The sequence below is a fragment of the Sapajus apella genome, unplaced genomic scaffold (assembly GCF_009761245.1).
Source record: "Sapajus apella isolate SASKATOON/1434 unplaced genomic scaffold, GSC_monkey_1.0 scaffold32, whole genome shotgun sequence".
NCBI lineage: Eukaryota > Metazoa > Chordata > Mammalia > Primates > Cebidae > Sapajus > Sapajus apella.
The window spans coordinates 24,798,723-24,815,748 of NW_022436972.1; the positions used below are offsets into that span (position 1 = coordinate 24,798,723).

A 17,026-nucleotide genomic window follows, 5' to 3' on the forward strand; every position below is an offset into this window, starting at 1 on the left:
CTTTTGTTGACCGATGTCCAATTTCTTCAGTACCATTGTTTCATAATTTTTCTGTGTTTTCAGTTGTTTCAGGTGGGAGGATAAATCTATGTTCTGTTATTCTATCTTGACTAGAAGAGGAAGTTCCCACCTAGTCTTTTTTAATAGCCTTATTCTTTGACCATGTTTTTTGTTCTTCTGCTTTAAAAACTCTAATACTCATGTAAAGTTTATATTTCATAATTCTGTTATATTTGATTCTTAGAGAATACTAGGGTTTCCAGTGTCTGTTGCTTCTCACTCAGAAAGTGTCTTCCTCATGTATTCTGTGATACCAGAATGTGAGTTCACCTTCAACATGGCTTTATCTGAGGAAATCAGATAAAGGCCTAGGTTGAATGTATAACCCACCTGAGCAATTATATAACAGCTTCTGTCTGGTGCCCCATAGTTATTACAATCCTGGGGCTACGTCTGTGTTAATTACTTGGCTGGCAACTCCTAATGTCAGTGGTAGTTTAAAATCTAGTTGTAAACCCAGGTTAAGACAGACCCAGGATTAACCGTGTTCATAGAAAAATTTGTACATAAATGACTGATCTCGGCTCCCTGCATCCTCCACCTCTTGGGTTCAAGTGATTCTCCTGCCTCTGCCTTCCAAGTAGCTGGGATTACAGGCATGCACCACATCTGGCTAATTTTCTTATTTTTAGTAGAGATGGGGTTTCAACATGTTGGCCAGGCTGCTCTCAAACTCCTGACCTCAAGTGATCCACTGCCTCAGCCTCCCAAAGTTCTGGGATTACAGGTATGAGGCACCCTGCCTGGCCATTTATGTACAAATTCTTCTTAAATATGTAGTATTTGTTTACCCAATCAGCAGTTAATGAGCATTTGGGTTGTTTCCAACTTAGGGCAACTGCAAATAATGCTGCGAAGAGCATTTGTGTACCTTTTTTTTTTTTTTGAGATTGAGTCTTGCTCTGTCGTCACCAAGGCAGGAGTGCAGTGGCACTTTTAGCAACACAATAAAAATACCACTCAGCAATAAAACAATATATGATTGTTATATACAAGAAAAAACTCTCAAAATAATTGGGCTAAGGGAAGAAAAAGAAGAAAAAATATGCTTCTATAGTTGACCCTCAAACAATGTGGGGATTAGGGCTGCCAACCTCCTATAGCCAAAAATCCATGTAAAACTTTTGACTCCCCAAAAAACTTAACTACTAATAACGACCTGTTGACTGGAAACTGGAAGACTTACTGATAACATAAACAGTTAACATTTATTTTGTACGTTATATATATTAAATATTGTATTTTTACAATTAAGTTAGAGAAAAGAAAATGTTAAGAAAATCATAAAGAAAATATATTTACTATTTATTAAGCAGATGTGGATCAATAAAGGTCTTTTTTTTTTTTTTTTTAAGAGCCTGGGTCTTGTTCTGTCACCCAGGCTGGAATGCAATGGCAAGATCATAGCTCAGTGCAACCTGGAACTCCTGGGCTTAAGCGATCCTCCTACCTCAGCCTCCTGAGTAGCTGGGACTATGGACGAGCCCCCACCACACCCAGCTAATTTTTAATTTTTATTTTTGTAGAGGTGGGTCTTGCTATGTTACCTAGCCTGGTCTTAAACTTCTAGGCTCAAGCATTCCTCCTGCTTTGGTCTTCCAAAATGCTGGGATTACAGGCGTGAGCCACCATGCCCAGCCAGAGGTCTTCATGCTTGTTGTGTTTATGTTGGCAAGGCTGAGGTGGGAGGAGGAAGAAAAGGGGTTGGTCTTGCTGTCTCAGGAATAGCAGAGGCAAAAGAAATGGAGGAAGTAGAAGGGGAGGCAGGAGACACAGGTACACTTGATATAACTTTTATTGAAAAAAGATCCCTATATAAGTGGGCCTGTGCAGTTCAAAGCTGCGTTTTGTTTGAGGGTCAATTTTATATTAATATAAAGCTATAGAAACCGCAAACTAATCTATAATGACAGGAAACAGATGTGTGGTTGCCTGTGGATTGGACAGGGTGAGGAAGGGTGAGATGTAAGGATTACAGAAGGGCACAAAGTACTTTTGGGGTGGTGAATATATTCATCATTTTGAAAGTAGTGGTGGTTTTTAGTACACATAGTCGAAACTTGTCAATTTGTACCCTTTAAACATACATAGTTTATTTAATGTGTCAGATTTACCTCAGTAAAACTGCTTTAAAAAAAAAAAGACTAATATCCTACTTATTGTTGAAAAACTATTGATATGATAAAGAACCAGTTGGAGTTTATAGAAATAAGAAATGAAATTGGGCCATGTGTAGTTGTTCATGCCTGTAATCCCGGCACTTCGGGAGGCTGAGGCAGGCAGATCACGAGGTCAGGAGTTTGAGATAAGCCTGACCAACATGGTGAAGTCCCGTCTCTACTAAAAATACAAAAATTAGGAAGGCGTGGTGACGCATGCTTGTAATCCCAGCTACTGAGGAGGCTGAGGCAGGAGAATTGCTTGAACCTGGGAGGAAGAGGTTGCAGTGAGCCAAAATTGTGCCACTGCACTCCAACCTGTGTGACAGAGTGAGACTCTGTCTCCAAAAGAAAAAAGAACAAAAAACAAAACAAAACAAAACACCAGACTAGTCACTGATTAAGAAAGAATTAGTAAACTCCAATAGAGATTTGGTGTGGATTTAAAAATATGAAAGCGTTACAGACATGTAGAATTAAATGAAATGTTCTACATCAGAGTTCCAGAAACAGAGAATATAAAACTTGCGGAAGAGGCAGTATGTAAGAGATAGTCACTAAGAATGTTTCAGAATCACATTAATCCTCAGCATTGTGAATCCTGAGTAGTTCAGCTACAGTAAATCTAGGCCTAAATGCATTGTGGGTAAAAATTAGAACACCAAAGACCTCTCTTCAAGCTCTCCCCCACTCCAAAAACAGAAGAAACAAACCAGGAGAAACTACATTACTTCAAGAGGATTGATTTTTAGATTGGCAATTTAGAGCTTCTTCTCTCAGAAGCTGAAAGAATCAGACATCTTCAAAGGGCTGAGAAGAAATCACTGTGAACCAAAAATTCTACATCTAACCAATATATAATTCGCCTGAAGCTTTGTACATTGCCACCTTGAATGATTAGGAATGTGTTGGAGAAGATGGATACTGGGTGGGAGCTTTTAATGGTAGTGTCTGTTGTGACTAAAGCTAGTGGAGGAAAGTAGTGGAAATAAAGATGATATCTATTTTTTTTTAAAAGCTGGTATATATTAATAGCATAAAATAAGATGGAGATTACTGAAGCCTTGGCTTCTAATACTCACTGTCATGAACACAAACAGAAGAATCTGTCTCATGAAGGGTTCTTTGCAGATGTCTGCAGTGATGAAAGTCAAGACACCTGGCTGACTAGCGTACGTTTGGAGTCTTAGAGACTGAAGAGGGGGCTTTTTGACATTTTCTCCCTTCCTCTCATTCACCCAAATGATTTCAGAAACATTTTCCTATTCAGTTTCTGGGGATAGATTGTTAATCTTGTGATTTTTTTCAGCTGTAAAATTCTGCTTTTCTAAGTTATTGTCCTATATTATGTTTACTTAGAATTCACCACTATAATCTAAACCAGAGTGGCAGTCTCCAGAATGTTGGGGTAGGAGGTAGTAACTATTGATTGTTTCTCACATATAGAATGGTAGTATATTCAGACAGCATGATCATGATCTAAACCTAAACATAAGGCAGCAGTGCTACCAGGCCATGGTTCTAGATACATGGCAAAAGAAGATCACAAACCGGACTTTAGAATAGTATATCGACCCCACTATTGGGATGGAGTTATTTAGAAATTGATGGTGGGTAAGGTAACTATGAAGTTTGTTGTGAATTGAAAGATACAGAGAAATGAGATGTTTTTAGAAATACGAGGACAGCAATTTTACCTCACATATTTTCTAAAGTTTGGGAAGTTTCTTATACTTGAGAACTAACTGTATACAGAAATTATTTAATAGAGAAAAAAGCTGAAAATCCACTTCTCCTACTTTAAAAAGCTTGTGTAATCAATAGGTCTACAAAGCTGTATGGCTTATTTTTGGAGCCCAAGTTCTACCAATGTCAAGAGCATTCTTCAGAAGTTTAAGAAAGCACTATCAGTGTGGGTACTTCAAAGTCAAGCTGTTATATATTTTAAATTAACTTCATCTTTACAGATATAAACTGAGGTGTCAGAGGTATCATTTCTTAGATAAATGTGCTTATGGTTTAACCTGCATTAATGTCCAAGTTTTATTAAAGTTGTTTTCCTTTTAGTAAACAGCATTTTAAGAAACCAGTATATGTGACCCATGTATAAAACATTCGGCACTTGAAATTTAGGATAAATGACAAAATAGCTAAATTGTCCATTTTCTCTCACTTTTGAAGGCACATATTTATGCAGAGTTGTTTTTATTTCAGGGAGAAAAACTAAACCACCACGACCAGATTCCCCAGCCACTACGCCAAATATATCTGTAAAGAAGAAAAACAAAGATGGAAAGGGTAAGTGCTATTGTAATTTCTGTGTAATTTAGGTCAAATAACAGATTGCTTTATAGTGTCTGCCTATTATAACTAGAAACCACATGCTTTCTTGATATACTGAAATGGATCTTATTGCTGCCACGTGCTTATTAGATACATTTGCCAAATTCTGTAAAGAAACTGATAATAAAATAGACCAAGAAGCTCATTTGAGTGATTTTTACTTACTTGTCAACATGATCTATTCATTTAATAATGAGACTCTTGGAAGAGTTTAACCAGGTTTGATTTTCAGTTCACAGACCCTTTAATATATTGTCTTGAAATTTTAGCATTTTTGTAACTGTTGCCCAAATTTGAAGAAAACTTATGGCTGACCTGCTGGCTGTAGTATAAAGAGAGCAACTGTTGAAAGGTTTCATACAAACTCTTGTGTTTCTTCTATATGATGGTTCGCAGAGAGACAGAAAAAAATTATCTCAGAGTACTTTCTCCTAAATCATCACAAATCTTATGACAAGATTGCTTTGTTCACACATTTTATATGGGACTAATAAAAAGATCTTTTTTTAGATGTTAAAAATTATGACCATTGTATCACCCATGCTAACTAAATTATGACACCAATACTAACTGAAATATGTAATATTTTTGTGTAAATATGAATGGTACTTCTAAGACTTTTAGTTGTCTTTTATTGTGTTCTTTTAAATGAAAGTTTGGTCATTTAGAAAGAAATTGTTTTTGTTTCAGGAAACACAATTTATCTTTGGGAGTTTTTACTGGCGCTGCTCCAGGACAAGGCTACTTGTCCTAAATACATCAAGTGGACCCAGCGTGAGAAAGGCATTTTTAAATTGGTGGATTCTAAAGCAGTGTCCAGGTTGTGGGGGAAGCACAAAAACAAACCTGATATGAATTATGAGACCATGGGAAGAGCACTCAGGTATTTGAAGTTTTGGTATTTTATTGTGTTAACAATATCATTTCCTAAATACTAGAAAAATATATCAAGCTTCAAGTCTGCAAGTACCAATAGGTGTTAATGCAAGTACGTAATAAGAGGGTACGTTTTCAGCCAGGCACGGTGGCTGACACCTGTAATGCCAGCACTTTGGGAGGCTGAGGCTGGTGGATTGCTTGAGTCCAGGAGCTTAAGACCAGCCTGGGCAACGTGGCAAAACCCTGTCTCTACTAAAAATACAAAAAATTAGCCAGGCATGGTGGTGTGCACCTGTGGTCCCAGCTACTCAGCTTGCTGAGGTGGGAGAATCACCTGAGCCCGGGAGGTTTGAGGCTGCAATGATTGATATTTTGCCACTGAACTCCTAGCTTGGGCAACCAGAGTGAGACCCTGTCTCAAAAAAAAAAAAAAAAAAAAAAAAGAGGTTGCATTTTCAAACATGAACTTCAGGTATGATATGTTAGTTATTATGGTAGAATAAATTAGCGCGTCAAGACTACTACTAGACATCATGAAAATTTTGAGCAAGAGTACCATTTTATTGTTAAGCTCACTTTTACTTTGTTTTTTGGTGACTGTCATTTATTGTTCAAGATATGCATGTATTTCAGAAAGACTTATTAATAATAAGAATGATCTGAGTGACTTTTAGGGTGTGTGTATATATATAAAAATAGATATAGATATAGATGTAAAATTTGGCAGTCTTAAACTAGAACTCTTTACAGTTTTTGTTTTTTTAACATACTTTTTTAGGTTACTGATTTTATTAAACTGGATGACAAAAGTTGGGCCACTTCTATTGCACATCATTAAATTTTACACTCAAGTCAATTAAATTTACTGAATCAAATTTAAACTGATATGATTTGCCTAGTAGGAACATTTCTAGGAAGCTGTGGAGGAGAAATCATTTCTTGAGGTTTTTCATAGTTTTTATTATCCTGGCAAGTAAGCAGAAAGGGGCCGACTGTGGTGGCTTGCCTTCTATAATCCCAGCATTTTGGGAGGCCGAGAAGGGAGGATTGTTTGAGCCTAGAAGTTCCAGACCAGCCTGGGCAACATGCCAAAATCCAGTCTCTACAAAAAAATGCAAAAATTAGCCACATGTGGTAGCACGCGCCTGTGGTCCCAGCTACTCAGGAGGCTGAGGTGGAAAGATCACTTAAGACTAGGAATTCAAGGCTGCAGTGAGCGATGATCATACCTCTGCACTCCAGCCTGGGCAGCAGAGCAAGACTGTGTCTCTAAATAAATAAGTAAATAAGTTAGCAGAAAGATAGAGGAAGAAAAGTGAAAGACCAGAAGTTTCCACATACTCTATCAGCAGTCCCCCAATCAGCATTAGTTTTAGATTTAGTTGGTAATAAGGACTTATCTCTGTTCATAAATGTATGTGTATCTTATATGAAATAACTGCCCTTTATTTAGAAATTCTTTTCTCATTAGTTTGATTCCAACTTTAAAGTTTTGTTTATGATTAGGGAAATTTGATTTTGTTGAATATTATTTTAATTGATGTTTGATTGAATAAAATATTGATGAAATTGTCTGCTTTGAATAGGTACTATTACCAAAGGGGTATTCTGGCAAAAGTGGAAGGTCAGCGCTTGGTGTATCAGTTTAAAGAAATGCCAAAAGATCTTATATATATAAATGATGAGGATCCAAATTCCAGCATAGAGTCTTCAGATCCATCACTACCCTCAACAACCACTTCAAGTAGGAGTCAAGCCAGCCGGTCGAGAGTATCTTCAAGTCCAGGGGTAAAAGGAGGAGCCACTACAGTTCTAAAACCAGGGAATTCTAAAGCTGCAAAACCCAAAGATCCTGTGGAAGTTGCACAGCCATCAGAAGTTTTGAGGACAGTGCAGCCCACACAGCCTCCATATCCTACCCAGCTCTTCCGGACTGTTCATGTAGTACAGCCAGTACAGGCTGTCCCAGAGGGAGAAGCAGCTAGAACCAGTAACGTGCAGGATGAAACAATAAATTCTTCCGTTCAGAGTATTAGGTGAGAAAACCAAACTACTAATGCTTATCACTTCAATATGTTTCTGACCAAAGGCATTATTTGTTAAGTGGATCAAAATTCAGAAATGAAAACAGAAGTATATAGATTTCAAGATAGAGCTCTTGATTCCCAGATTTTTTAGGAGCAGTATGTATTACGTCAATCCTCTGATTATGCCACTGGTCCCTTATATTTACATTTTGACATTATTCTGTCAGTTTAAGTATAGTTCACTATACCTTTGTATAACTGGATTGATCCATATAAGAAATTATCTAGATGTGAGAAAATCCAGGGAATGGTTTCAGATCTTTAATCAAGCCAAGTCAGAAGCACCAAAAATTCAACATAAATTGACATACTAGGACATTCAGAGTGCATAGAGTTCCAAGCTATAAATGTTATTCCTTGGAAGATCCTATCTTGGAACAATTCTACAGTTCAAACAGAAGGGGAGGCCAAGAATCTAAGGTCCTTTTTTTCAGGCTTTTAGAGTGGCAATGGCAGAAGTTGGAAAAGTAGTTTGTAGTTTTCTTTTTTTTTTTAGTTAGATTTGCTTCAGCAAAAGATGCTAAACAGCAAATTGACTGAGAGAACCTATCTTCCTTAGACTGATCATCTGAAAAAATTTAGGACTAGTCTCAGCTGATTTAGAATGGGGATGTGGGAGGAAAGCAGAAAATCATATGGATATTTGTAGCATTTTTCTGTTTATACTGTCATGAATTTCTAGAACATGAATTATAAAATCTAGCAGCCCTTTCAAAGCCAACAAAAATTATTATTTGATTACTTTTATTAGCAAACTTCAGTTTTACATTTTTATATTCCAGAATATAAATGTGGAGGTGTCATTCAATTGATCTTGAAGTAAGGTAACATTACCTAGAATCAAGACAGACTTAGATGATTCAGTCTTCTTTGTATAGTGAATTTAAAATGTTTGACCTTGGGAAAATATAATTCTCTTAAGTCTTCAATTGATTTGCAAGGAGTGCAAAGATGACTTTTAAATTTTTAATTGGATGATACATCTTTAACTGTTATTAAAGGAGTATATCTTGAGTAGTCCTTATCCAAAATGCCTGGGACCAGGAATATTTTGGATTTCGAATATTTTCAGATTTTAAATCGTTGCATTATACTTACCTAGCACAGCGTCCCAATCCAAAAATCTGAGATCCAAAATGCTCCAGTGAGCATTTCCTTTGAACATCAAATTGGCACTCAAAAAGTTTCATATTTTGGAACATCTTGGATTTCAGATTTTCGGATTTGGGATTCTCAGTGGGTACTTATTTAACTCTTACTGGCTGTATTCTCCCCTTAATGTTGTATATTTCTCTAGGCCCTACGGGCTACATGTGATGACTGAGTGTCTAGTTGGGAGTGTGTGGCTTCTCCCTTTGGTTTCTAGGCTGTTTGTTGTTTGCATTTGTGTTGATAGGAGACCTACAATGACCACAGCTGATTCCATGGAATTTTTTAGCATCTGTATTCAAAATATTGTTTTTAGACTGTGAGAATAAAACAAAAACAAAAAACCTCTAGCTTTGAAAGATACTAAATTGTAGATATTGTATTAGATATCATATTACTCTGAATATCAGTTATCTGCATAATACTCTACATTAGCCTTGGGTGGTCATCTAAGTTGGTATTCCATATCCTGCGTGAATGGGCAGGCTCTAGTCATCCTGTATCTTTATTCCCACTTCTTTTGAACCTCTTCTGAATTGTGCTAGGTCTTTGTTTCATCTTTCCATCAAGCCAATTTGTTTTTCTCCTCTACAATTTTATTTCTCACATGTGAGAGACATAACTAACTTTCAAAATGTAGCTTTAATAATCTAGTGGTAATATTTAATGCTTGGTTTATGGAGACTAATTTAGCTGTTAGCTGTTTGAAATAGCAGCAAGTATCTTTAATTAAATAACTTTACAGAATTCAGAGGAAACAGTTGACATCCAGATGCTGAGATTTTTCAATGGCATTTTTATACTATATTAACAATAACCATAACTATAAACTTCAGAGCTGTGAACTTTTAAAATTAGATTGACTAATAATATCATTTACTTTCTCTTTCTTCAATGAGTGGGATTAACAACCTACATAAACTAGATTTTGCATTAAAGCATTTTATATTAAACTGTAGCTTTATAAACAAAATTTGTGCAAATTATTTGAACCTGGAAAACTGCTAAAACATGTTTTTTTCTATTTATTTTTCCAAAACTTAGCCACATTTTCTCTGCCAGCCCAGGAACCCGCACAGGTTAATCATAATCATGGCTTGTTTCATATAAATATGACATGAGGCTGGGCATGGTGGCTCGCGCCTGTAATCCAAGCACTTTGGAGACCAAGGCGCACAGATCACCTGAGGTCGGGAGTTCAAGACCAGCCTGACCAACATGGTGAAACCCCGTCTTTATAAAAAATAAATAAATAAATAAAATATGACATGAAATGTGAGCTACTAAAATTCTAAGAATTCTATCACATGTTTAAGACTGAGGTGGGTTTTTTGTTTTTATTAATTAAAGATTTTCCCCCTTTATGTGTAAAAACAGGTTGAAAACAATTACAAAGTTTGGTAATTAGTGTGGATGAGCATGTTGATAACATTATCTCTCAAATATTAAAATAGTAGGCTGGGCACAGTGTCTCATGCCTATAATCTCAGCACTTTGGGAGGCCGAAGTGGGTGGATCACCTGAGGTCAGGACTTTGAGACCAGCCTGACCAACATGGCAAAACCCCATCTCAATTAAAAATACAAAAATCAGCCAGGCATGGTGGCACATGCCTGTAATCCCAGCTGCTTGGGAGGCCGGCAGGAGAATGGCTTGAACCCGGGAAGTGGAGGTTGCAGTTAGCCGAGATCACAACACTACACTCCAGCCTGGGAGTGTAGTGTTTTACTTTACAAAAGTAAAACTCCATCTCAAAAAAAAAAAAAAATAGGAATGAATCTAACAGATTTGCTTTCAGATTCCTAATTTTAAGAAGCTTATGCAAACTTCCTTGCCGAACATTTTAATATCCTCCTCCTTCCCCAACAAAATTAGCTCCTCATTTGTGTTAATGTGGCACTATGTACAGACCTTTCTTCCATAGCACTCAGCAGAGGGTATCATAGTTAATGACCTGAGAGTTTTGCGTTAGGCATCTCTGTATGTAATGTTTAATACAGAGTCTGGCATGATGTTGGTCATGCTGTGTTGAAAATATGAGAAGTAGCATTTTGAAATGTATAACTGGTATTTTGTAAAATGACTTGTCAAGTGTAAAGTTTTAAATGATGTAGAATATGCTAATTGTCTCACTTTAATTTCATAATCTCAATAGGACTATACAGGCTCCAACCCAAGTTCCAGTGGTTGTGTCTCCTAGAAATCAGCAGTTGCATACAGTAACACTCCAGACAGTGCCACTGACAACAGTGATAGCCAGCACAGATCCATCAGCAGGTACCGGATCTCAGAAGTTTATTTTACAAGCCATTCCATCATCACAGCCCATGACAGTACTGAAAGAAAATGTCATGCTGCAGTCACAAAAGGCAGGCCCTCCTCCTTCAATTGTCTTGGGCCCTGCCCAGGTACAGCAAGTCCTTACTAGCAATGTTCAGACCATTTGCAATGGAACCGTCAGTATGGCTTCATCTCCATCCTTCAGTGCTACTGCACCTGTGGTGACCTTTTCTCCTCGCAGTTCACAGCTGGTTGCTCACCCACCTGGCACTGTAATCACTTCAGTTATCAAAACTCAAGAAACAAAAACTCTTACACAGGAAGTAGAGAAAAAGGAGTCTGAAGATCATTTAAAAGAGGACATTGAGAAAATTGAGCAGCAGCCACAGCCTTATGTGATGGTAGTGTCCAGTTCTAATGGATTTACTTCTCAGGTAGCTATGAAACAAAATGAACTGCTGGAACCCAACTCTTTTTAGTTAATCTACCAAAGCTTATGAATAATTGGTTTTTAATTGAACATTTCAATTGTATGCAAACTGATTGATTCTAAGATAAATTCTACTGAGGTTTCTACTTTTGTAATTGTTAAAAATAGAGTTAATTTTGACTTTAGTAGATGAGGGAGGAAAACTCAAGTGTTTCTCTTAGTTCTCTAAATGTTTCAGAATTCAATCGTGAAGGAACAGGCATTTTACACTATGAAGACATTCTTTTGAGATCTTTTTTCAGTTATATCATAAGCATTTTTAAAGTTTCTTTTCTAATTTTACATTGTATTAGGTTTTCTGATTCTTTTGTAAATACAGAACTTAAATATAAGGCAACAGGAAATTTATATAGGAACTATTTTCATTCCACTCATGTAAGTTAAGTCTTGACTCTTTCAAATGCAAAAAACCTATTTTATGCTTTGTTAAAATTATGATGTCACTTAGACTGACTTTAGTTGGCTACACTATATGAACTATGAATATGTAAAATGACATGAAAAATTGGAGGTGCCGCTGGTATGGCTGACCTGTTGTAGAAGGAGGATAGTATCAAAGCATCAGCCTATGAATGGCACTCCCACCAACCAGCTATGTCAGCTTGACCTTTTGGTGCCTTAGTTCTTCTCATAAAAGGAAGAGATGTATTGGACTAGACTAGACGATCTCCACTTTCTCTTCTAGTTCTAATTTTTTTAAATTCTAATACCTATATTTTCAAGTTATGTCAATTAAAACATCAGGTTATTTTCCAATGTAAAAAGAGCTAAAATGTTGCAGAAAAATAAGTGGCTCAACAAAATTTATTCATCTGTTATGGGTAAGATCAGCCATAAATTCTTCCTAAATAGTTTGTTTGCTAACTCTAGACCACTGTGCCATTTGCAGCCCATTAGCAAACTTACATTGCTAAGTGCTAAACAGAATACTGCTATTTTGAGAGAGTCAAGACTCTTAAGGGCCAAGAAAGCAACTTGAGCCTTGGGCTAATCTGGCTGAGTAGTCAGTTATAAAAGCATAATTGCTTTATATTTTGGATTGTTTTTTATTGGGGGTGGACTTGGGGGGGGTTGCATACAAAGATAACATATATATCCAACTTTCTGAAATGAAATGTTTTTACATTACTTTTTCAACTGTAGATAATGTACATTATATGTCACAAGAAAAATTGTCTTCTGCAAATTTTCTAGTATAACAGAAATTTTTGTAGATGAAAAAAATCATTATGTTTAGAGGTCTAATGTTATGTTTTCATATTACAGAGTGAATTTGTATTTAAAAAAATTTAAATTTTGGAATCCTCTAAACATTTTTGTATCTTTAATTGGTTTATTATTAAATAAATCATGTAAAAATTCTCAGTGTTTCTGTTTTCAGGCAAAAGTTTCTTGAAAGAATAAGTGTATAGAGCATATTGCTAGTATTTACAGCATTACTGAATGTTTTATAAATAAACTCCACTAGTCAGAATTGCAGGATATCACCCTTTCACTTTTCCTTTCTGCATGGCCAAATGGCAGTTTCTAATCATCAAACAGTGGATTACCAAGTTGCAGAAATTAGAAATAGAAAACAATAAAATATTCCCAGCAATAATATTAAACACACTTTTGTTTTTATTTTTATTTATTTATTTATTTATTTTTTCAGTAGCTATCAATGTAATGTTTATTTACACAATGGGCAAAATTAAAAGTTGGCATAATTACACCAATTCCTCATATTTCAGTCCTGAAATTTTAAAGCATCCTAAATCACCAACTTAAACTTGGCTTTTGTTCTCATGTCAAACACCTGTTTTCATACAGTATTTCAGAAGGCGTTCCTCCTGTGTATTTCATGGTGTCGACTAAGTGATGAGTTATAGCTGAAGGCTTTTCCACATTCATTACATTCATAAGGCTTTTCTCCAGTGTGATGTCTCTGGTGTTTTTTAAAAGATTAATCATGCCTATCGGCTTTTCCACAGCGGTTGCATTCATATGCTTTCACTCCTGTATGAACAGTTTTGTGGTTGCTAAGGTGTATTCTCTGCCTGAAGGCTTTCCCACATTCTTTACATTTGTACGGTCTCTCCCCAGTATGGATTCTCTGGTGATTTGTTAGATACGCTCTATGACTAAAGGTTTTACAACACGCAGTGCATGCATAGGGCTTCTCCCCAGTATGAATCCTTATATGTTCACTAAGGTGTCTAATCTGTCTAAAGGTTTTCCCACATTCATTGCAAGTAAAGGGTTTCTCTCCAGAATGAGTCCTCAAATGTTGAATCAAGCTAATGTTCTGGCTGAAAGCTTTCTGACATGTATCACATACATAGGGTTTCTCACCAGCGTGAGTTCTATGATGCTGATTAAGTGATGAGCGATGTCTGAAGGCTTTCCCACATTCCTCACATTCAAAGGGTTTCTCACCAGTATGGATTCTCTGGTGTGTACTGAGGGATGCACTTTGACTAAAGGCCCTTCCGCATTCCTTACACCTGAAAGGTTTCTTGCCAGTATGAATTCTCATATGTTCAGTAAGGTGAATTGGTTGTTTGAAGATTTTTTCACATATATTACATTCATAGGTTTTTGTTCTTATGTAACCTGTTGGATGATTAATCAAATCTAATTTGTACTTGTTCCACTTTGTAGGTGTATCACACTTATGGTGCCTGTGTTCAATAATAACATTTGAACTCACTATGATATCTTCCCCAAATTTGTTAATTTCTTGGACTCTCTTCTTATGGGCCAAGATGGCTTGTCTCACATCTCTCACACAAGTTTCCTGGTGCCTTTCTAAGACATCATATGTGGAGACTTTTCTCTATGTGGAATAAATTATATCATCCCTCATGAACCTTTCCATCATAATGCCATGATATAACTGTTCCTGTGAAATGGTACTCTTTGCAGTTGACTCAGTGGTTTCTGTGTTACTCTTCAAGTCTGAACTGGGATCTCCCGGGCCGCCTTTCTCTGTCATCCAGGGCTCTTCTCCTTTCTCTAGCTGGGATATCACAATAGGTTTGGAAAGTTGATATCCTGCCACTGACACCAAGTTGCTGTAGTTCTCCAGCATCACCTCTCGGTACAGATTCTGGTGAGCAGGAGTCAGCTGCCCCCATTCTTCCTGGGTGAAGTCAATAGATATGTCCTTGAAAGTCAACAATTCCTGTGATTGTCCTGTCGGGAGTCCAGGGTTCAGTTCATCCTCTAAACTTTCTTCCTGGGTCTCATCAGCATCCTGAGATGGCAGAGCCTCTCCTTCAAACATTTTAGTCACATCCTCCCACAGGGGCGCCCCCTCTGTGGCCTTCTTTGAATGTTGCAACTTCACCCAGGTGCTAGCCTCAGTAGGCAGAGCGATCAGGAGCTGCTGTGGCATGACAATGCCTGCCTGACTGGACTTGTCCCCTTCCGGTGAGGAAACTGCCAGAAGCTCTGATGAGAGGCTTCACAGTTGTGGGGTGTTCCTCAGATTCCAATCACCTGCCCTCCGGACTTCGGTGTGTCCCTGCAGCACCAGGACCTAGGGTTTCCTAGAGGCTGATGTAACTGTAACAACTCTAGGAAACAAACTCTCCTTTAAATCATGCACTTTCTTTGGGTGGCAGCCAGTTAGTTAGGTTTGAGTTCATGTCTCTATTCCCCTTGGAGGAGCAAAAGGGAAGAGAAGAGGGATCCAGAAGCACCTGTCTCCAGAGCTCCAGAAACTGCAGAAATATATTTAAAACACATCGGCCTTGGACGCAGGTAGGACCGGAGATGGGGGCGTGGGAGCGCTCGCTCTTTAGAGACGGACTGAGTGGTAACAGATATTGTTCTCTCCCAGCGTTTTAGACAGACCACATCGTCACTCAACGCAGTCATTCTCCAAAAAGCGTTCAGCGTTGAGTTCGGCTTCCTTCGGAAGCCCGGAGGACCCTCAACCTCCGAACTGGACGAGGTTCTGCTCCAAATTCCCATCAGGGACCCGCCCAGGCGGGTGGGCTTTGCCAGCCGCACCCCCAGGAGCCAGGCTTTGAGAGCCGGAATGGGAGGGGTGCCCCGAGCCGGCGTCCTGCAGACCCGGGCGAGGATACACCTCCCAGGCTGCCGCTTTACCGCGGGGCCGGCGGCGGCTGCAGCCAAGCCCACCCAGCCCGGCCTCTTAGGCCGCAGCCGGGCGTCTCGCCTGGCCTCTGCCCTCCGGCCGCGCCCTCCCGGCCGCTGGCACCGCCGGCCGCTCTCGCTCCAGGCCTGGCGACCCCGGGGCCCACCCCACGCGGTCCCGCTGCAGCCGCGGCCACAACTCGCGCGTCTTCCCTATTTTTATTTATTTTTGTATGTGTGTGACGGAGTCTCAGTTCTGTCGCCCAAGCTGGAGTGCAGTGGCTCAATCTTGGCTCACTGCAACCTCCGCCTCCCCGGTTCAAGCTTCTGCTCCCTCACCCTCCCTGGTAGCTGGGATTACAGGCACCCACCACCATGCCCAGCTAATTTTTTGTCTTGTTAGTAGAGATGGGGTTTCACCATGTAGGCCAAGCTGGTCTCAAATTCTTGATTACAGGCATGAGCCACTGCGCCCTGCCTAAACAGACTTTTGAAAACAAGTTTTCTAATTAGAAACTAGGTCAGTAAATATTAAACTTGGGAAACTATAAAAATGTAAGAAAATTAAAATATCTGTAATCCAATAGCCCTATATCCAGAAGTAACTTTCACTTATTTTTTCATGTTTGTGAATATTCTTCCAAAATGTGATTTTAAAGGCCCTGTAACATTATATTAGTATACCAAAATCCAGTTAAATAAAACCTTTTTAACTAGATAAGTTAGTTTTGTGGTTTTTCACCACATAGTGACTATCAGTGTCTCATTTCATTTTCTTAGTCATTGCTATAACAATACCTGAGACTGGGTAATTTTTTTTTTTTTTTTTTGGAACGGAGTCTCGCTCTGTCACCCAGGCTCACTGCAATCTCCGCCTCCCGGGTTCAAGTGATTCTCCCGTCTCAGGCACAAGCTCAGCTCACTGCAACCTCTGCCTCCTGGGTTCAAGTGATTCTCCTGCCTCAGGCTCCTGAGTAGCTGGAATTACAGTCATCTGCCACCACACCCAGCTAATTTTTTGTATTTTAGTAGAGACAAGGTTTCACCATATTGACCAGGCTGGTCTCAAACCCCTGACCTTGTGATCTGCCCACCTCTGCCTCCCAAAGTGCTGGGATTACAGGTGTGAGCCACCTCGCCCAGCCAAGACTGGGTAATTTGTAATGAACAGAAATTTAGTTGCCGACAGATCTGGAGTCTGTGAAGTCCAATAGCAATGCACAAACAGGCTTGGTGATTTTCATTCCAAATAGAGCTTGAACACTATGTCCTCTGGAGGGAAAGAACGCTCTGTCTTCAAAGGCAAAGACAGAAAAGCAAAGCGAGCCTCCCCTGCTTCTACTTCCAAAAGCCTTTTTATTTATTTATTTATTTAATTTATTTTTGAGTTTCACTCTTGTTGCCCACGCTGGAGTGTACTGGCTTGATCTCAACTCACTGCAACATCTGCCTCCAGAGTTCCAGTGGTTCTCCTGCCTCAGCCTCTTGAGTAG

General features: G+C 38.6%; 1 protein-coding gene and 1 pseudogene across 5 annotated transcripts in view; one reads left to right on the forward strand and one right to left on the reverse strand.

The window, feature by feature from the left end:
- Nucleotides 1-12,812, forward strand: part of ELF1 (E74 like ETS transcription factor 1) — a 110,051-nt gene extending 97,239 nt beyond the window's left edge. For 2 of the 5 annotated variants that reach the window (XM_032294805.1, XM_032294808.1), the window contains exons 6-9: nt 4,434-4,517; nt 5,253-5,445; nt 7,028-7,477; nt 10,833-12,810. In XM_032294805.1, coding sequence (XP_032150696.1) covers nt 4,434-4,517; nt 5,253-5,445; nt 7,028-7,477; nt 10,833-11,436 — 1,331 coding nt within the window. In that variant the 3' untranslated portion in view covers nt 11,437-12,810. Of the gene's footprint in view, nt 1-4,433; nt 4,518-5,252; nt 5,446-7,027; nt 7,478-10,832 lie in introns of all 5 variants that reach the window. The other 3 variants (XM_032294804.1, XM_032294809.1, XM_032294807.1) reach the window with 2 other exon arrangements.
- A 293-nt stretch (nt 12,813-13,105) lies between these two features.
- LOC116562509 lies at nt 13,106-14,994 on the reverse strand (annotated as a pseudogene).
- Between the last annotated feature and the right edge of the window lie 2,032 nt (nt 14,995-17,026).